This window comes from Crocodylus siamensis, chromosome 3, assembly GCF_052110815.1.
Source record: "Crocodylus siamensis isolate JL-2025a chromosome 3, ASM5211081v1, whole genome shotgun sequence".
NCBI lineage: Eukaryota > Metazoa > Chordata > Crocodylia > Crocodylidae > Crocodylus > Crocodylus siamensis.
In genome coordinates this window covers 86,193,443-86,214,775 of record NC_143397.1, presented here as the reverse complement: position 1 = coordinate 86,214,775, position 21,333 = coordinate 86,193,443, and the positions used below count along the sequence as shown (strand labels likewise).

Genomic DNA, 21,333 nt, shown 5'->3' with positions numbered 1-21,333 from the left:
TGAGGTGTGAACTTAAAAAGCTATGCAGGCCATATAAAGGCTACCAATAATTCTGAAGTATTTTTTTTCTTCTTGTAAAAACAATAATGTTACAGAACCTCAGTAATCCCGTGCAGTGAATAAGGGAGGGGTTCTGCAAAGAAAGAGATCCTTACCCTATTATTAAAGACTCTGCCATAATGCATAGACAAATGAAGGCATAATTAAAATTGCAGAGCAAGTAGGGCATTTTCTAACTTTTGAGTGCTTCACTTTGTAATCTGAATAATGTTCTTTAAATGTAGGTTTTCACTGTTGTCAGGCAGTTTCAAGGGCTTTTTTTCAGAGAAACATGGAGATGAAAATGAAAGTATAGCCAATGCAGTTTTTGCCAGGCAGAAGTCAAATGTTAGGTATCTGGATTCCTTAGTTATATTCCTGGCTCTGTGAAAGGGATGCTGTCGGGTGGTTAAAGTTGCATGCAAGTTCCATGTCTTGAGCATTATGATTCCTGAATGCAATGTGTATGTCAGTGAAATTTTTGCATCACATAATGGCCACTTAACTCATTTCTGGCTCACCAAGCATTTTGTGCAGGTAGATTTGCAAGAGGAGCCCCCCTCTCTAAATGGCCAAATGCATAAAGCTGGGTTGCGTGTTTTCCCAAAGGCACACTCGACTGGTGGATATGACCTGTGCTGCTGTACTAGTGATCTGAGCTGAAATCATGGCCCATATAACTCAAAAGGAGTTTTCACACTTTTTTTAGAGGGATCAGATTTAATCCCCTCCAGAAGCAATCTTGTACAACCTCTGTAGTCCTCAGTTTCACAGCTCTTTAAAATAGAAGGGCTGATATTGTTTCTCCTCACAGGGTTAGAGTCCAAAACCTTATTTGGGAGTAAATAAAATTCTGAATGCCAACCTGTGGAAACATGCAGCTAGAACTCCAGGTCTCTTGGCCCAGTGTATCTTATCCTAACCAAAGAGTACTTTGATAGGGAAAAGAAGCAGAAGGATCTGTTTTGTCTGTGCCAAGTTTAGAGCTATAATTCTATCTAGTTGCTAGGAAACTATGCAGGAGGCTTAGTGGGGCCTGGGAACATATAAAGAGCAGCATGGCAAAAGTATGAACTTACAGAAATAATGAGCAAGTGTAGTGCACATGTGCAAATTGTGATTTTCTGTGGCTTAGAACTCAGTTGAATCTCACAGCAACAGCAAGAGGCACCTTTCCAAACACAGGATTCTTTCCCTGCAAAATTTTAAGCCTGTACTGGTTAGGTCTTACAGCTTTCTTTAAAAAAAACCTCCGAAAAAGTCTGATTTAGCCAAAGCAATTTATTTTTCATAGATCTACTATTTTTGAGAATCATCTTGACATTTCTTTAAAAAAAATAATTTCAACAATTTGAAGCAGATACCAACTACATAAAATTTCAGCTTAAAGCTTTTAAAATGTGCTGAAGTTTTAAGCAACTTAAAAGTTATAAGCAAAGCCGCAACAACATCATAAAGCAGAGGATACAATGAAAAGTGCCAGGTAGATTTAATAAAGACATTTCTACTGTACTACCTGTAACATCTGTGTTTGTATTTTTATTCTGCCCATATCTGTTTTGTGATTGTGTGGCCACAGAATTTGATTCTTGTTTGTTCTGTGATTATGCTGCTGACACAATTTGCTGCTGAATCAACCACTTGCTACACATTCTTGTTCCAGAAAGTTGGCTTTCATTCAAATTATTTTTTTGTGGCTCATGGTGAAGAAACCTTGAAAACATGAGCAGAGTGTTCAACAAAGCAGTGCTGTATTTCTGAGTCTGCAGGCAGCTTTGAACAATGGCCTTCAGCTGTGATCTTGGCAATTCATTTTTGGACACCTAAAGATAATAAATTAAGTACCACTACTAAGAACTATTTCACTGCTGCTCATTTCAAGAGAAATTCTACAAATGAGTTTATCCCAATCCAAAACTACCTCCCATTCTTTCCAGGTAAGAAAGTGAATACTCTGTGTTACTTATGTTATTTGATTTAGTTTGGTCCACTGTAAACTTAAAAAAAAAAAAATTTAAGCTTTCAGAAAACTTCTTTTTTACTCTCAGAATGTTGTAAGATCTATGAAGCATTAGGTAAATTTGTGTAGTTTGCCATGAGGTATGTAGTTTTGCTTAGATTTATAGAAAAAGAAACATTTAACCCATAAACCCAAATGTAATATAAATGAGAAATCAAAGGTTAGAGAAATGTGTATATATACTATGGTACTTAAATGAAAATATTCAAGAGCAATGCCTGTAACAAACATCAACGTACGCTAAATCTAGGCCTAATCTAAATTACTTGCTATAGATTTGAGGTACAGAAATCTTTCTATTTAAGACAATTGAATGCTTTATATATTATCAATATTTCTTTCAGTTGATAAAGTATGTAACATTCTTCGTTGTTTGCTACATCAGTTGCAGAGTGCAGGGTCACTCCTTATCAGAGGCACAAGAGAAACAAAGCGGAGAATAAAGGGCGTGAAAATGAGAATTTTAGTACATGTTAAAATAAGCTGTAATTTGGTAATGAAAAATTTCACCATTCTTTTAATGAACTGTGGTAAATGGGCTACTGACACTGGAAATCCACATTTAACTCTCAGTTTGAATTGTTAAAAAAAACAAAAGCAAAAAACCCAAAACAAAACGCTGACATGGAAAAGGCCTGCTCCTGGTCAATTGACTAGATGTCTTATATAGTTTACAAAATCCATCGTAGACATTGCCTGAGGAATCACATTCACTCATTCACTAAACACACTATAAGTAAACATTCATAATTTCATTTTTCCACGTTAGGAAATAAAATAAGCAGAGGCAATGGAAAGAAAATATATCCATTGTTCTTATGATTTCCAGTTGTAATAATAATTACTATTCTTCATTTTAGGTGTAAAATGTATCTTTTTAAAAGCTTACCATTTTGTGCCTTTAATCAAATACGAGATTTGACATCCTGAAAACCCCCTACTCCCAGCAATGGTTTCTGAGAAGCAGTGAGGATTCTTTAGAGTCTTCACTGTGCAGTCAATGTTTAACACCACAAAAATTATTTAAGTTTTATAAATTTGCTAAAAAACATTTCCTCCATTTCTACTACAAGGGGTTTTTTTTAGTTCCAGGCTGAGTCCCCAATTTGGCAAGAAGCTCTGTGTATTTGTGAAATCCTGAGCCTTTAGGTCTGGATCCAAGAACAATTGCTCTGTAGCAATTTTGCTCCTATGTGCAACAGTATTTAATGCCATCCCTCTCTATCATAAAATTATATAATTACTCTCAAAGGACTTTTTTAGAAATGTGAGGAAAAAGTCTATATAAGTGCGTCCCATAAATATGAAGCTTGAATATTTTTGTATTTTAATTCGTTGTAATATCTGCAACAGTTGCAAACCATCTTTCACTTTTGGTAATTCAGTTTTTAATTGTTAGAGAATACTGTGAATAGCAAAAAGATTCATAATGGTACATTACAACTATTTTTACATGTGTGGTCCTTTAAAATAACCTATTTATTTTATTTAATCTTTTTACCTTTAGGGAGGAAAAAAATTTTAAAAAAAAAGCTTTAGGATTGAAAACATGTATATGCTTAGTTCAGCCTGCAATAATGTTCATTTGTCCTTGAAATACTTAAATATAGAGTGTATATAACATTTTATTCACCATCACATATTTGGCACCAATAAAGATGGATCACGCGGCTATGGATTCAGAAGGGAACGAGTCTGATCCAGAGAAAGCATATGAGAAACAATGATGGGGATTTTTCAAAACTGCCTATTTAAATCTAATACTTACGGCCTAATTCAAAAAAATCCTAGCACTCAGCAACTCCCATTTAAAATAATTCTCAGTGTTTGGAGCTGTAGGTTTGTCCCACATTATTTACGCATCCAGATTTGTAATTCACCTCAGTAGGAATTTAGGGTATTCCTCAAAGCTAAGATTAGGTACTAAGTTGCTTTATTTCAGCAGAATACGGATGTAATCCTGCTTGGGTTGGTTTTTTTGGGGGCGGGTGGGGAGTGGGAAAGTTTCCCTTCAAAAACAAAACTGATTTAAAAAAACAAGTTGAAGGATGCTAGTTTCTATTCTGTAGTAGTCAGTTTAGATGTGGTAATTATTTTGATTTTCATATTTATATCAAATATATCTGTGATAGGAAGACTTGATCCACACACACACACATATACATATGCTCATTATTATTTTGATTTCAATATTTATATCAAATATATATATGTAAGAGGAAGACTTGATATAGATAGATAGACAGATATCTAATGTGTTTATACAGCTATGTGTATATATATATATGTATCTATAGCTACATTATATTTTATATTTATATATATATAAATATAATATATGGATCAAGTCTTCCTGTTACGTATGTATTTGATATAAATATTGAAATTAAAATAATTACCGTATATATAATGTGCAACAGAAAGCCTTGATCCCTTTTTTCCCCAAAATGGAATTGCGATATAAACTTGTGCTTTACAGGACAAAACCTATGCCTTTACAGCAACATTGGAAAACAATGCACAGTCAGCACAGTCCTGCCGTTTTCAAGCGTACACACATAGACACCCCCACCCCAAAGACTTGCGTTTAAAAAGAACTGTGTAGACTCAATTGACATCTGCTGATTTCAGGGTCTCTGACCTGTCTGGAACCGCATACTTTAGCGCTAGTGCCCCCTCCAGCTCTGCGCGTTCTCATTGGCTGCGGCGCGATCCATATGCAAATATACCTCTCCCTCCCAGGCCAGGCTCGGTTTCTCATGCAGCCGCCAGGCGGAAGCGAAGAGCCGCGCTTCCCACGGGGTCGCTGGGAGGGGCGCGGGCGCGGGGCGCGGGGAGGGGTGGTTTGGTGGGTGGTGATTAAGGGAAGCCACCGCCGCTGGGCTGGCCAATCGCGAGGAGGTGGAAGGAGGCCAAGTACGCAGCTCCGCGCTGGGATCGCCAGCTCATTCTGCAGAGCCAGACCCGAGAGGGGGGAGAGACGAGGGAGAGAGAGGGGAAGGAAAAAAAGAGGCAGCAACACACATACATAGAGACCAGCCCAGCTCCAAAAAAAAGGGCTCAGCCTCTCCTGGACCGCGTTCAAGTCAGCCACCAAAACCTACTCTCCAGCCTTGCAACTCAAAGAGGAAGGAAGATTGGAAAGAGAGATTGAGAAGGAGGAGGAGGAGGAGGAGGAGAAGGAGGGGGCTGCCCACTGCCTATAGACTTTAACTTTACCGCCTTTTCCCCTCCTCTGGCCAAGAATTTTCTTCCCGTTTGGTGTCTCCATTTCTATATATATATAGCTATATGTGTCTATATAGATATATATATTAAAAAACCGAGCAAATAACAATAACAATATTTTTTTTCTTAACAAAAAAAGGCAGAAGGCCACTCCTGGGAATCCAAACAAAAAACAAACAAACCACACCGAGCCCTTGAGAAAAGAATAAATTTGTTACCTGAGAAATGTGAAGCCAACGGCCCTGTGTTGTGTGTTACAGATTTCAGGATCCCATTTATTTAATGCAATACAGTGCAATGGTATGTGGCATTGAAAACGATGCGTTTTTTTTTTTCAATCTACTTGGCTTGTTGCCTTTTCTTCTTCTTTTCTTCTTCTCCAGGCTGAGATTTGTCTCTGTGGTTTCAAAGTGGATGTTATACCCCCTTCCTAAATGCTGATATCACTTCTGCTTTACAGGATGAGATATAAATGGTGGATTGTTTATATTTTGCTTTTTTGGCAGCTTTTGTATATGGGTCACACTTTTATGCCAGGAATCAGTTGATGGGAGTTTGCATCCAAAAGTGCTGAACTTGGCACATTTCCTGCTTCAACTTTCCACCCCCTCCCCCCTTCTTCTCTGGCAGACAACTATCGGTTAAACGCTGGAAAGGATTAATGCAAATACTACTTTATTTGTACTTTGTAGACAGTCTCTTACCCCCCTCCCCCCTCTCTTTGTGGTTGTAAAGTGTTCTGCTTTTCTCACCTTTGAGCCGCCTTGGTGTTGTTATAACGAATGCACTTTTCTCCAGCCGTGTGTACTTTTGACGAAAAATGGCATTGATGGTTGTGTGTGCTGGGCTAGAGGTGGTCTCTGGAAACAGGCAGGAGTCTTTCCCACTGTGTTGTAGTGTATGATGTTCAGTTGCTCTGTCGGATTTTGTCTCGGAAAGTTTTGGGGCTTGTTTCTGTTGTTGGGGGTTTTTCACTCTGCTGTATTGCTGGGGGAGTTGTGCCTGCAGTTTAATTCATTCCTCTCTCTCTCGTGTGTGTGTGTGTGTGTGTGTGTGTGTGTCTGTCTGTCTGTCTGCTTTCCCCTCTTGTCCTCCCTTCGTCTGTATGTCTGGGCCACATTTTAATGCACAATATCCCATCCATTAAGTTGTGGTTGAATGAGGAGTGTGTGAGGACTTGGCAGCTCTCAGGTTGAAGGGGGCGGGGAAGCCAGTTTCGACTTTGACACAAGATGCCGATGTGGCGTGATCTGAATTATTATTAGGGCTGCGAACATGGCCATCTTCTCCTCCTCCTGCTGCTGGAAAGGGCTGCCATTGAACTTGAGACGGGACAGACAAGATCTCCAAGTTTTGGGGGGGGGGGTTGGGTTTTTTTTAAGTACAGTAGCTGGCAGGGAAAAGGCGCCAAAATACACAAGATTAGGTCTAACTTTCTTTGAAGTGATCATGAGCCGCAGCCCGTGTAATTTTAACTTTGAATCGCAGGAAAAAAGTTAACTTTTGAACTCTAATGTGCAGAGACATTTAAATCTAACTTTTTTTTTAAGAGCAAAAAAGAATAATTTCAGAAAGTCATACAAACCGTCAGAAGAGATACAGCTGCAAGTTGTGTGCGTGTATGTCTGTGTGCAGGGAGTTTAAGATGAGTTCATGTGAATTTGGAGAGGAATGTGTTACGTTAGTGAGAGTTTCAAGCCCTTTGTAAGGCTGAGAACGTGACCTTTACGCAGCCGGGGTAAAAACTGCAGAGTTGTGTAACACAAAACGTTGTGGTTTGGAGTTTTACATTTGAGGTTTTGATGTTTTCATTTTCTGGTCTGGGGAGACGGAGAAAGCTCGAGTATTAAAGTCATCATCAAACCATATGTGGACAGAGGTCAGCACGCACACCCATACATACAGACGTTTTGAGAGCGGGTGTGTTTTTATCTGGGTTTCTGATCATTCAGAAAAATCCTCCTAATACTAGGACACACATTTATTTAGAGCCGTAATGCAAGAGTAAATGACAAGTTTGACTGCTGTTCACATTTTTTTGTAAATCCATAGAAACTGTAAACTTCAGCAAAATAAATTACAATATTGTGAAGGGATTAAAATGTCATGTCCTCGTTTCTTTCCCTATTTTCTAAAAGTGTATCAGCGAAGTTTTAGTTGGTTTGTAATATAACACATTTGTGTGTGCGTGTATACATATACACACATACACATATGTGTGTATGTATACACATATATGTACGTATATGTGTGTGTATATACGCATACAGATATGTGTATATAAGTGTATCTATCTCCACATCCATATTCTCATTGTTTTCCTGTACTATATAATATATATCTATAGATAGAAAGATCTATCAGCATTCTATATCTATCTATCTATCTGTCTATCTGTCGTACAGGAAAACAGAATGAGACCAGAATTACATTACGTCATCTGTATTTCGCGCTTTGCTTTGTACTTGAAAATGAAGTCACAAGGAAATCCGAGGACGTTATCGTCTTAATTCATAGTTATTAGTATCTGAGATGAGAGGGAGATTACACAGGAATATTTAAAATATAATATGTACTACGGTGTATGTATTTGTTACACGTATGCTATATATAATCTACTCTGGGCTCATGTATATGTAGATATTTGTGTACATAACCAGCGTATTTTACGAGCTTGGTTTTCTTATGCGGTTGAAGTTGAAATGATACCTGCGTATAGCTTTTCTTTTCGGGGCACCAGAGGTTTTTGCAGATTGAATTGTATGGAACTGCTGCCAAATATTGGGGGCGAGTGACTTTATTTCTTGTTTTACAAAAGAAACCATTAGGGTTTAAAAAAAAAAAGAAAGAAATGTCCAGGTCTCTGCAGACTAGACAGCTAGGAAATCCACACTCGGAGAAACTCTGGTTATACAACCCTGCATTAGCAGTGTCCTTCTCGAGGTAGAAAACGAGGTTGGTGCAAAAAGAAAAGTTTAGGATGGCTGTTGAGACAAAGGACCCCGACTGAAAATCCTGTACCCCAAAGAGTAGAGCCTCGATGCCCTAGCAGGCCTTTCTTTCTGTTTCTAACTTTTGCAATGCGCTGGAAACATGACCGAGTGCAGAATGTGAGCGCGCAAAGTTTGTTCCGAGCTGCGTGTGCGGGGAGAGAGGATCAGTGCATGTTCCCAACCGAGCCAACCTCTGCCTCGTCCGTGAAAAACTGCAGTGGAGGGAAGCGCAGGTTTGTTCGTCCCTTGGTTTTTGGTTTTTTGGGTTTTTTTTGGTATTTTTTAAAAAGGCTCCCCGAGGTCCAGCTGCCTAGTCTCAGACTTTGATTTGAAAACAAGTCCCTCTCGGTGAGTTTGAGAGAGCAGATGCGCAGCTAGACGGAATGGGACGCTGGCTTGTATTTTGAGGCAGTGTTTTTTTGTTGTGTATGGTGTTGTTTTTTATACATAAGAGCGTGCGGATGCGTTGGTATTTCGGCTGGGCCATGCTGAACAGCACGGTTTGCTCCAGCTCCGCTTCTTTCCCGCAGGACGCGGGCACAAGTTGCGGACACCGCTGAGGGGGCACTGAAGTGGCTGAGGCGAGGGAGGTTTAGGTAGCCGAGGGACCAGCTCGGGACCTCGGGTGAGAGCCTTGTGCGGAGCCCCGGACAGTCCCGGGCTGGACCAGCAGCAGGCGAGGGCGAGGTGGGCACTTGGCCCCCGCAGGGATTTCCCCTGGCCTGGAGCAGCCGTGGGCATCCCGGCCCTGGTCCCCCGAGCTGCTCCCCAGCCCCGGGCTCGGCTCGCCCCCCTCCCCACGTCTGTTCCTGGAAAGGCCTGGAGTTAGTCTGGGACAGGGCCGGGCAGGGCAGGGCGCCTGAGGACAGAGGGGAGGCTCCCTGGCTCCCACGGGCTCGGCCCGCCCTTCCCGCCTGTTGCCTCGTGGGCGCAGGCACGTGGGGGGCAGGGACACGCTCACCCGGCGCCCCCAGCCCCTCGCCCTGGTCCCGGCGCCGCGCCCCGGGCGGCTGTGCGCAGGGGCCTTGTCCCTCGTCTTACTGCTACAGCTGCGGGGTTGGGGGCTGGTGCCGGTGCCAGTGGCATTGCTCCGCGCCCGCCTGCACGGGCCAGGTTGGCATGTTGGGGGGGCTGTCCTGTGACATTACCTGTCTTGGGCGACCCCTTCCCCCCCCCTCGCCCCTCCTCGTCCCCTCTGGCATGTAAATTTATGGCCCTTGCAGCTGGCCGGCTTGGCAGGCTCCCCTCATTAAGAGCCCTCTGGGCGAGCGGGCTGCGTTTGAGCATTTCCTTAATGAGGACAGGACGGGGTTAAAAAGTGACCATTTCATGGTTGACTTGAACCTGCCTCCTCTCCTCTCCCTCCCCCCCGCGCCGCGCTGCCACATGCCCGGCGCTGGGACCGCCTGGCTCCTGCCCCGTCGGCCCGGGCGGGCAGCTCCCGCGGGGCAGGGCCCGAGTGTCCTTCGGGACTTTCCGGAGCCCCCCAAGGGAATGCCCGAGGCACGTGCAAGGGACACCGGGGGGGGGGGAGCGGCAGCGGCTTTGCCTCTGCTGGTGTCGCAGCCCCGAGCCATCGCAATGGCTGGAGGAGGAGACGCCGGGGGTGGGGGGCAGTAAAGCCCCGCGCAGGTTTCCTCCGCTCTGTCTGCAGGGATAAGGGGCTGCAGGTGCCCCAGCCCAGCCCTCCTGGAGGGGTTCATGAGTGGGGATTTGCGCCCCCCCCCATGCCCAGCCGGGTGCACGCCGTGCCTGCCGGGCTGGCAGCGCGCAGAGCTGCAGCCCCCGCGGTCCCAGCCCCTCGCGGCTCGCGGAGGGAATTTTCCACTGGGCACTTCCCAGGACGAGCACGGCAGCGGGCTGAGGACGTGCTCCTGCTCCCGCCCTCAGCACTGTGACCCCCAGCCCCACTGCTACCACCTTCCCTCCCAGCAGCAGTGGGGGGGATGGAGCCTGCTTGGAAAAACGTGCTGGTTTCTTCTCCGGCAAGAGATGATAATTAATCAGGAGGGAGGGATTGGGGAGGGGAGAGAAGGGGGATCTGCTGGAACAGGAATGTGCAGGAGCGTGAGCGCCGGTTGTGTGATTAAATAATAATAATGTAACAAGAAGTAAAACTAAAAAAGCCAGGGGCCTCATTTGGGAAAGAGCCCGAGCGGGTGGATCCGAGCGGTGTGTGTGTGTAGGTATGTGTGTGTGTAGGGAGGCTGTGTGGGGGCGGGGGGTGTAGGTAGGGGGTGTGAGTGTATAGGGAGGGTGCGTGTGTGAGGAGGATGGGTGTGTAGGGTGGTGTGTGCGTGTGTAAGGAGGTGTGTAGAGTGAGGGGGCGTGTGTGCGCGTTTAAGGAGGGCTTGTAGGGTAGTATGTGTGTGCATGTGTAAGGAGGTGTGTAGGGTGAGGGGTAGGTGCGTGCGCGTGTAAGGAGGGTGTGTAGGGTGAGGGTGGGCGGGTGTGTGCGTGTGTAAGGTGCAGGCTGCGCGGTTGCCGGGCTCGGGGGAGGTGGCAAGCGGCAGCTGGGCGGCGAGGCGCAGCGCGGAGCGGGCTGTCCCCGCCGCCGTCCCCCGCGCGGGCCGGGCTGTGATTGCAGCGGGCGCTTGGACGCTCCCTCCTCCCCGCCTGCCCCCGCGCCGCGCCGCGCCGGGAAGGGGGAGGGCGCCGCGAGGCAGCGCGAGGAGCGGGAGGCACCAGGCTGCAGCCGGAGAGCCGGAGATTGCGCGCTGCGAAGCAATTTTTTTCCCCACCCTTGGTGGTGGGCGAGGGGGGTGGGGTGGGGGGGTGGAAGCCTTCGCCCCGGCTCCCGCACACATGCTCTCTTCCTCGCAAAGTTTCTCCTGCGATCACTCCGGGATTGTTCCTGTTCTGCTGCGGGCGCTAACCTTGAACTTTGTGAGCCTGGTGACAGCGCTCTGCTAACCCGCCACCAGCTTCTTTTGCAAAACAAAAAACTCAAACCAAACCAAACCCAAACAACAACATCCAAAGCCTCCCGCCCTCCCCCCTTAAAAACAAATCAACAACAACAACAAAAAACAACCCCCCCTTCAGCTGAAAAGCAACCAACACCATCACCAGCAGCAGCAGCAGCCGCAGCCGCAGCAACCAAAGGCAAAGAGTCCTGCGCCGCCGACAACAAGAGGGTTAAAAGTGTAGACTGGATTTCACCCCGGGAAATCTAGCGCACGGAGTGAACTTGAATCTTTGGCTATTTAAGGAGGACTGGGGGTTTGTTGCGAAGTTGCGGTGATCCAGGGCGAGAGCCCCGTCCTGATTGATTTCATCTTCCTTGAGTCTCAGATGACTGTAAAATGAATAGATGAAATTATTCCCTTTTGAGGCTTTTCTTAGGGGCTCTCCGGGAAGTTTGCTCTCAAAGAGAAGTCATGATGTATTCTCCCATCTGTCTCACTCAGGTATAGATGCGTTTCGTTTTTTTTGTGGGTTTTTAAAAAAATAGATATTTAATTTTATTCTGCTTTTTTTATTTTTTAAGGTGTGGGTTGCTTATGAGTCATGGGAACAGCCATAACGGGTCAGAGCACAGTTTTGTCAGGATGCAAACTCCTCTTGCAGAAGAGAAGAGCAGAGAATAAACTGTACCAGGCCATTGTTTTGGGGAGATCCCTGCCATGCACCCCCCGGAGACAAACATTGCTAATGGTTATTGCATTAAAAACCAAAAATGACAAAGGTTAATAAAACAGAAATGAATATAATTACTCTAAAAGAAAAAGAAACCCGGCTTGGAAAAAGTATTGATCAGGCTGCAAACCATTGATCTGCTGTCTTCTGAGCTCTCCGGGTTGTTCAGGCAGTGCCTAATAAAAAGAATTTGAGAGGGGAAGTGTTATTTTAAAAAAAACAAACAAACCCCAAAGAACCCTGGCGTAACAGAAGATTGTCCTGTGCTCTTATTAAAATACAAAGCCTGCCAGCATTTTCAGGTGGATCTGAGTGAGGGTGCCTAACTATCCTAGGTATTTTCTCATTGGGGTGTATGTTGTGACGGCGGGGGGGGGGGGTTTCTGGCTTGATGTCGGGGTTTCTGATTTTGCACATCAGTAATGAAACAGGAAAAGCCAAACGCGGGCGCTTGTTCAAATTGCATTTGTAGTTTTGCAGGTTTTTGGTGCCGACTGACTCTGCACCTTCTGAGCAATGATAGTGCACGCTGCAAGCAAAGCTATCCATTTGGGGAGAGTTTGGGCAAACCGTGGGGTATTATTGCAGGGGAGTGTTTCATATGGGGAGTCAATTTAGCACAATCCGTGGTTTTATGAAACTTCGCAGCACTATGTGTTGCAGGCAACAGCATATGGCTTTTGTTCTTTTGAAACTATTTTATTCTTAAACATCAGTATAGAAACAACGCATCAGAAGTTATTTAAGTGCCCGTAGAGTGTAGCTGATATGACCACGGAAAGAAGAAACCAGCATCTTGGTACCAGACCAATCCCAAATAGTAAATTATAACTCTAAAACTACGGGATAGTATTCAGCAGCTTTTTTTTTTTCAAAAGTCTGTCTTAGGAGGATGTGATGTAAACTGATTAAACTGATAACTGCTTGCCTCCACGTTGGTGTTTAAGAAAGGAAAAATGTGAGAAAGTAATTCTAGTGTTAGACTATTATAAATCTAATATTTAGGTGCTGATATTTGCACAGTGCACTAATAAGTATGATTCCAATTATTTGAGACTTAAAAACCATTGTGATTCAAAGGGACTGCAGCATTCATAAATTGTGAATGAAGATGAAAACAATGATAAGGCTTATTCAGTGATTGGATGCAGTCCTGTAGCTTTTTGGCTGACACATTTTTTTATTGTTTATATTTTGTTTGGCATCTAAGTGTGATTGACTTAGCTATGGATATTTTCAGCAAGTAAAAATCAACTTCAGTGGAGCAAATCTGGAAAAATAGTGTCACTGAGTTATTTGAAGTTTTAAAAAAGATAATCATTACATGTAAATTGCACTAGCATAATAGATAACCACATATGTTTACAGGTATGCGCATAAGAATTACTTTTAGCAGAATCCCAAATTAGTAGAGTTTTTTCTCTATGAGCTGTCCTTTTTGTAAATGGATAGCTAATGAGAACTCTGGACATGAACTTCTTTCTAAAAGTTTGTAATTATATTTAAAAATGAGGAAATTCTAACTCCCAACAATAATAAAGCAGCTCAGAGCGTTTACTGTTAAAAGATCCAGTGACTTTTTTTGGTGCCTTTTGCTTTTCTGACTTTTTCCTAAGAAGATGCAATACAGCCCATCATTTTTTCCCCAAATCTCTATTAAAATGCTGATATTGGTGTCTTTGTAAATGTTTAATTTATTATACATGCAAACATTAAATAAAGCAGTATCTTGCTTTAATGTATTACCTACATAAAGATGATAATAATTTCCAATCATGTTGTACAATGTTGTTTTTATATAGGCACATTCACTACTAGACATCCATATTTCTGGAGGACAAATGTAATGGTTTTGATTTTTCTTTGATTTTGAATATCCGTCATCTGCTTGGAATGATGAAGGACCTTTCTTACCAATCTTTCTTGCCCCTAAATTAAAGATTAAGTTTACATAATACGTGAGGATTTGCAGTTTGTCATCTTTTCATTTTTTAAAGTGGCATATCTCTGAGTCATATATTAAGTTGATATTATAAAAAAATCCTGCCAAAATTAGTATCTATTGCACTCCCATGTGTATAAAACTTCAGGTGTAGTCTGGATGCAGTGGTATTTTGATAACATTTATAAACGCAGATCAAAATAGAATATTTGGTTGGATAAAATTTCTCACAAAAGTAGTTGTTCAATTTGTGCAGGAGTGGCACCTTTTGAGAGTGGGTCTGAAATCTAGAAGCAGGGTTTTTAAACCAATACTGAACAATGTCATCAGTTAAATGAAACTTTGGCATGTATAAAATACAAAGAAGAATACATGTTTGTCAAATACAACTTTATTTTTTCATGTTGGAATGAATATAAATTCCATTTATCTCTCTTGCTGAGGCATGATAAGATGTTGTTCCTCCACCCTTTCAAGTACTCAGCTCTTATGATATTTTTACACTGGTTTATTTTTATATTGCAGTAGTCCAGGAAACAAAATTTCTTGCAATTGTCTTTCCTCTACAGAATATATTGTGTAGCAATAGGCAAATAAAGATGAGAATTCAAGCTTTCTAGGTATAATTACCATTTTTCGCCTTATTTCTTTCCTTATTGTATCATAGCCCTCAAATTTAAACTCAGGTGGTTTGATTGACACAAAGTTTGGACAGAGGAGGGGAAGGGAAGGGAAGGAGAAAGCAAATATATTTCTCTTGTAAGTATTCTGCAAAGAAAACTGGTGTGTCTATCATTATTATATTGCCATTAGCCTACAGGCATTTTTTTCATTTATTTGCAAGTTTTACACATATCTAAATAATCCCTCCTATTTTATTTGAAATTTTCAGTGCACATTGGTTCTCCTGAGCCATTCATCATGACATTTGAAAACCTTACCTTCATAAATCACTTTTTTGCGAGAGTAGTTATGACTCGCATGGGTATGTGCCACATAAAAATCATTTTTTCAATATTGGCTCTACCAATATTAGGGAAAAATCAAATTTAGTAGATGGCTTTTTAGAAGGTTTAGTGGAGAACGTGTATGATTAATAGCAAATCTCCATTTAGGATCATTTTTATGGGGCACTTCTTGTCAAGTAATGTTTCATTTGAAAGGAATCCAGACATACAATGAATCTCTCAAAGGTATTTGATAATACTGCTTTGCAGTAGGACATAATTCACTGCTTTTCTGTGTCACATTTTTTCTTTAACATATTTTTTATAGCTTCAGCACTGAATGATATTGTAAAACAAAACTCTGATCTTAAAAAGTAAAGTTTTTCTTTTTAGATATTCACTGAATAAATAAAGGCTGAGAACTGAAAAACTGAAATTTAAACATTATAGAATAAGTTATAGATTTTTAATGCCGTTGGCTTTCATGTTAGTATTACAGACAGCATCTGAGAGTAAGGTCAAACCAAAAAAGCTCATGACATCGTTATGACTAAATAAGATAGATCAATAAAATTGCTTTGAATATTGTAGCGTATTTTCATCTGTGAATGCAGCAGCCTCTTCTAAATGTAGAGGAAAATATTTAATTTGGGATAAAAGGTCTTCCTGGCCTCCTCTCCTCCCCCACCTCGCAGTTCTTAGGGTTTCCTAAATCTGTGGTGAATCTGTTTTTTTCAACATGAAATGAATTGGAAGTGTTTAACGCAGCACACTCTTTGCTGCATGTTGTGCAACGAACATTTTATTCAAATGCTTCCATTAAGATCACTTTCAGAGAAGAAAAAATAAACTTTCTGCAGTAGTTGTAAGGAGAGGAAAAAGCATGGCATCAGAAGTGTATGGAAGATACGGAAGTCTTATCATGGGCTGTGGTTGCTCAGAGCACTATTGCCTTCCCACACAAAGAACAGATTGTGGTTTAACTCTTTCCATGGCCTAGTTTTATGTGCCAGTATAGTATCAGAATTGTTCAAATCTCTGCTGGAGCTGCTGATCAGTTTAATTATTGCCTTTGTGGCCCTTTGTTATGCATCGTACTGTAATGCAATAATTTGTGTCCTGTCCTGTTGTTCAGCTTTGTTTGTTTTTTCCGCCATTCTGCTAAAGTAACATTGAAACTTTTTTTGTTGTTGCTTTTTGTTTTTGTTTTCAATTTGTTTTGAAGATTGGAGGAGTATACCTATTGCATTTTACATCTATTTTAACATGTAGGATCTTTTGAAATTCCTCTTAAATGTGAAGTTTTAGTATGAAAATCTTGGTCTGAAGACCAGTAGGCTGCCATGAAAATAGACTGAACTCCATATAATTATGAAGTCATTAGTTACACTTTCAACTTTTTTTCGTCCTAATGGAGTTAATCAGTGTACTGATTAAATTTATTCATTCCATGTCTATCAGCGTAACTAAAACACTAGTTTATAAATTGTATTCTTGAATATCATTACATAAAGGAGGTTAAATTGTAGTTTGATTGTACTCAGTCACTCAATATGACGAATAATCACTGCATAGTGTTAAAAAAGACCCAGAACACACGCACACTCATATACAAAGACCCCCTCCCAAGCCAGTCGGACCCCTCCAAGCCAAAACAGTAACATTTGATAAGTTACTCTTGCTTTTTTAAGTTAATGGAATAATTACGCTCCTATTCTTTCAGAGAGATACTTTTAGGAGAGGTTCTGTTTAGACAGATGTGAACAGGTACGTTGTATATTACTTAAAACAGACACAATGAATTAATTTAATTGCTATAGAGTAGACTCTTAAATAACATTTAATTATTACCCCACTTAAGAAGTATAGACTACAAGTAGGCAGAAGATATGAACCTGCAGGTAAGGCCGTATGATAGGATAGGATGTTTTAAAACTAAATAAACTGCTTGGATTTCACAAAAGCAGTGTTTGACCAGTGGTAAACTCTTAATGTCACCCTGCCACAGCATGCAGAAACACAAAGAATGCTAAGTTTGTGCCAAGTTGCCATTTTTCATTGTATACCTCAGATTGATTTTTAAGGGGTTTAGAATAATTGCCACACTCATGTGAACAGTTAACAAATTAACCAACTCTGTGGGGCTTCAAATCCCACAGTGGAGCTGTCGGAAGAACATTAATGTAATTTTTGTTCTCAACTTCATAAACTTTTATTTTGCAAAGATGGGAGGGTATGATGGAAGCATGCAGAGCTGAAAGTACAGAAGCTTCTGTTCAGGTTTTTTACACTACATGCTGTGTCTTTTGCCTACTTTCCCTTACTGTATACTGGTTTCTCTAGTTACCACCACTGGAATGGTGCTGTTTCAGTGTTGGAATGTTGGACGTTTGATAAGAAAATGGATCAAGTTTAATGGCGCATGCTCTTTGTGCCACCAGCAGTCTCTTGCTGAGAGCATGCTCCAAAAGCGGGAACTGTGTGGCATTACACTGAGCATGTATATGCTTTGTGTTTCTGTGCCACAGAGAAGAGAAATGAACTGTGGCATTCGCTTCTGCATTCTGAACGTTACTGCTCAGATTTCCTAAAATCGTACAGTGTCCTCTTTGTAGAATGGTACTGCTTGGTGTTAGCCGATCAGTCAATAATTAAATGATAGAAATGAAACATCTTGTTAGCGTCGCTTTTGTATGATGTAGTCTGTATAGCATTGTGGGGACAAGTGAGAAGAAGCATGCAAAATAAAACCTTCATGTGTTTCTCTCAAAGAGTGAAATGGGGAAAAGGGAAAATGTGATGCTGTGGGTACTTCTGTCTGTTGCTTGACAGTTAATGTAATTACATAAAGAGATAGTATGCAGAAATTTTCATAAATGCTACATCTGTATTGTCTTCATCTTGGTTTTCACTTTTGCAATTTTCACAACCCTATCTTACTTTTTCTTTGTTTGCAAGAAAAAACTGACTTTGAGTTTTCTCCTTCTTTTTCTTCCACGCTTCTTTCAACAGGATGAATTTCACCCATTCATTGAGGCACTTCTTCCACATGTCCGTGCAATTGCCTATACTTGGTTCAACCTTCAGGCTCGAAAACGCAAGTACTTTAAAAAACACGAGAAGCGAATGTCAAAGGATGAGGAAAGAGCAGTCAAGGATGAGCTACTTAGTGAAAAGCCTGAAATTAAACAGAAGTGGGCATCCAGGCTCCTCGCCAAGCTGCGCAAAGATATACGCCAAGAGTACCGGGAGGATTTTGTGCTCACCGTTACTGGGAAGAAGCACCCGTGCTGTGTATTGTCCAATCCTGACCAGAAGGGTAAGATTAGGAGAATCGACTGCCTGCGACAGGCTGACAAAGTCTGGCGTCTGGATCTAGTCATGGTGATCCTGTTCAAAGGCATCCCTTTGGAAAGTACGGATGGAGAGCGACTCATGAAATCCCCACATTGCACAAATCCAGCACTTTGCGTCCAGCCACATCACATAACAGTATCAGTCAAGGAGCTTGATTTGTTTTTGGCATACTACGTGCAGGAGCAAGGTAGGAAGCAGACTGTAGTGTTTCTGTGTTAGTATGTCAAACTCTGATTCCAAGCAGGCCCTCTCCCTCCCCCCCACTGCCTCCCCATCCCCATCCCCATCCCCATCCCCCCCTCTTTTAAGGGAAGACTTCCAATGAAACCATCTTCTATGGTTTGTACATAAAATGTGGGTATGTATACATATATAAATCAGCATGGCTACATATACACAGATACACGTACTCCTAAAAACATATGTAAATGACACATGCATATGACATACATGCTGCCTTTTCTTTCAAAAGAAACTAGAAAGCATACTTTACTTCCTCTGAAGTTGTCATTTTTATCAAAAAGTGCTGTATGTTTTTCCCAGTAAGTGCTATAGAAAATATTACCCCGATTTTCATAGGTTTGTTTTCAGCATCATTAATGATATATGCATGTGTGTACATTTGCACAGAAACATATATAACATAGATGTTTACACTTATCCTTTAACTGCTCATGTTCTATGATTTGTGTTGATGTTGATGAATCTAGTCTTGTTCCGAAGATGAAATATAAACTTCCTTACCAGTGTTAAAATAAAATATTAAAAAGGTTTTAGCAAATAGAATTTGTAGAATTCTGGTAAAAATATAACTATATATTTAGAATTACACCATGCAATATCTTCCTTATTTCCATTTTTATAACTGCTATTTGACTGCATAGTTTTACACTGGCTGGTCATATTGTATTTTTCAAAGATCAATCATAATGCAATATTTTCCCAAATTTTCCATTAAAATTCTAATTTTATGGTAACAGTAGTGCACATTATTTTCCTTAGGAGTTGTTTAAATATGGAAAGTTTGAGACCCACTTAAGAAACAGTGGTTAAACTTCTGTTACAAAATTAAAACAAAATAGCTGCTGATAATATTCTGGAACTGATATATGTCTATATTCATTTACAGGTCTTAATCATTAATGGATCCAATAAAAACATATTTTCATAGTTTCAAAACTCAGCAAACTCATACTTTAATTTTTTTCTGTACTCTCTTGTAATTGTATCATCCTTTAGAAATCTTTATATTAATGACTTATATTCAGTAAAATTTATTTTTTAGCCACAAATCCAAATTGGGTAAAGTTTGAATTGCCACAGATGGTGGACCATTTCATAACTTGGCCTGGTGGTAGGTAGAAATGGCCTGCAGAAAGGCAGATGGCAGACTGTTATCTGATGGCCTGTATATAACTAGGGGATTTAACTGATAAATTAACTGAATAGATTTTATTAGTAGCAAAAAGGTAAAATGGCACATCTGCAGTTGACTGTAGATTTCACATAGTACATATATGCATTAATCCCAGTGAAGAATACATACATTGCATACTTTTTATTTACAATGAATGTCTGTTTTAGAATTCACAATTATTTCCGCAAATTGTGTCTTATGATTATTGCACTCAGTTAAAGCCTATTAAATATGGCCAATCTGCAGGATTATTCAAAGTGAAAATAAAATCATTTTTTTCTGCTTGTATGTATTAGTTTACTTTCCAGTAGTAGACAGTCTATACATTTAGTTATTTTCCACTGACTTTAAGTAGCTGCAAAATCTGGTAAAGGTGATCCAGGAAAAGATGGATCACCTTGATTGGGTGATCAGATTTTATTGGGGTACTTTAAAACAAAATTGGGGTACTTTAAAGCAAAATATCTTATTCTGTTTTTAATTCTAAAGCTTCTTTATGCAGAAAACTTTAAATGATAGTATGAAAATACCAATTGTAAGACATAGCTTATTGACTTAATTAGTACATTATACCAGTTTAGGAAATCTTCTTAAAGTCAAAACTACAAGGAAAAGCAACATAGTTCAAGCAGCTCTTGAACAAAACAAGATTGGTATACCCTTACACATATATTTTTAAATTGGAAAGCTATTAAGTCAAAATGAGAAATAAGGTCTATGGAGCTTTTCTGGTTTAAATAAATTGAGAATACGGTGTATTTTAATATTTGTCATATGACAATATATGCTGCCTAAAATAAACATGCACCAATGCTATGGCATTATTAATATTTCCAAAATAACATCAAATAACTACGAAAATTTATTGGAAGTTTAAAGTTGATTTTTTTTTATATCAAGTCACCATTGCTAGACCATTGTTTATGGTAAATTGCATCTAATTTTTATTTCTCTGACTGCTTTGCAGTAAATCTTCTGTTAACATCTGGTGGCTCTCTAGTTGAAGAAGTTATATTACGTTATCCTATTATTTTTCTTTTAAACTTTGAATCTTTCTTTCTATCAAGAGCATGTTAATGATGGTGTTTTTGTAGTGCAATTGATTAAAGATGCCAGGTTTTGTAAAAGATACGCATGAAGTCAATCAAACTGCCGTGTCTTGCACATAATGACTTGCTTTTTATTCCTCTTTTAGTATATAAATATCTACTAAACAGTGGCATATAATAAATTAAGCACAAAAATAAGAACAATTCTTGAAGTAAATATAAAAAAAGAATGTGAAATGAATAAAGGGGAAAATAGTGTTTTTTGTTGAATTTTTTTTTAATTAACTAGAAAAACATGAGGAAGAATAGTTCGAGTGCCAATGATGGTTGCCAGTGGCACCAGGATTGGCATCAGACCTTCTTTGTTTAGCCTCGGATGCCTGTGATTTGTTGGTTGGCATCCGCATTGCAGTGCGCAATAATGTTACAATATATTGACAATTTCCAGATCTAGAAATGTCAATACTCCTTTTCGTTATTTCTAAAAGGTTTTTCTACTTCCATGTTCCTTTTGAAGGAAGAAATAAAGACTGGGCTATCAAGTTTTGTCATTGACCAACTTCATCTGGTTCTCCATTTCACTTCTTTCTTTCTCTCCCTCTCCTTCTCCCTCACTCTTCCTCCCTCCTTCCCTCTCTCTCTCTCTCTCTCCCTCCCTCTCTCTATCTCTCTCACCTCCCCTCTCAAAATTCAGTCTATTTT

The 21,333-nt window shown here is 40.6% G+C and overlaps 2 protein-coding genes across 16 annotated transcripts in view; one reads left to right on the top strand and one right to left on the bottom strand.

The window, feature by feature from the left end:
- The window catches only part of LOC149868494 (endogenous retrovirus group 3 member 1 Env polyprotein-like), a 144,703-nt gene extending 138,075 nt beyond the window's left edge, over positions 1-6,628 (bottom strand). For 2 of the 4 annotated variants that reach the window (XM_090038720.1, XM_090038723.1), the window contains exon 1: positions 6,040-6,628. The gene's annotated coding sequence lies outside the window, so the exon portion shown is untranslated. Of the gene's footprint in view, positions 1-1,736; positions 1,863-5,505 lie in introns of those variants that run through there. The other 2 variants (XM_090038721.1, XR_016441265.1) reach the window with 2 other exon arrangements.
- NFIB (nuclear factor I B) overlaps positions 1,796-21,333 on the top strand; it is a 234,971-nt gene continuing 215,433 nt past the window's right edge. For 6 of the 12 annotated variants that reach the window (XM_090038716.1, XM_090038715.1, XM_090038709.1 and 3 more), the window contains exons 1-2: positions 1,796-1,976; positions 17,821-18,352. In XM_090038716.1, coding sequence (XP_089894842.1) covers positions 1,935-1,976; positions 17,821-18,352 — 574 coding nt within the window. In that variant the 5' untranslated portion in view covers positions 1,796-1,934. Of the gene's footprint in view, positions 1,977-4,963; positions 5,588-8,493; positions 8,514-10,742; positions 11,691-17,407; positions 17,428-17,820; positions 18,353-21,333 lie in introns of those variants that run through there. The other 6 variants (XM_090038718.1, XM_090038707.1, XM_090038708.1 and 3 more) reach the window with 5 other exon arrangements.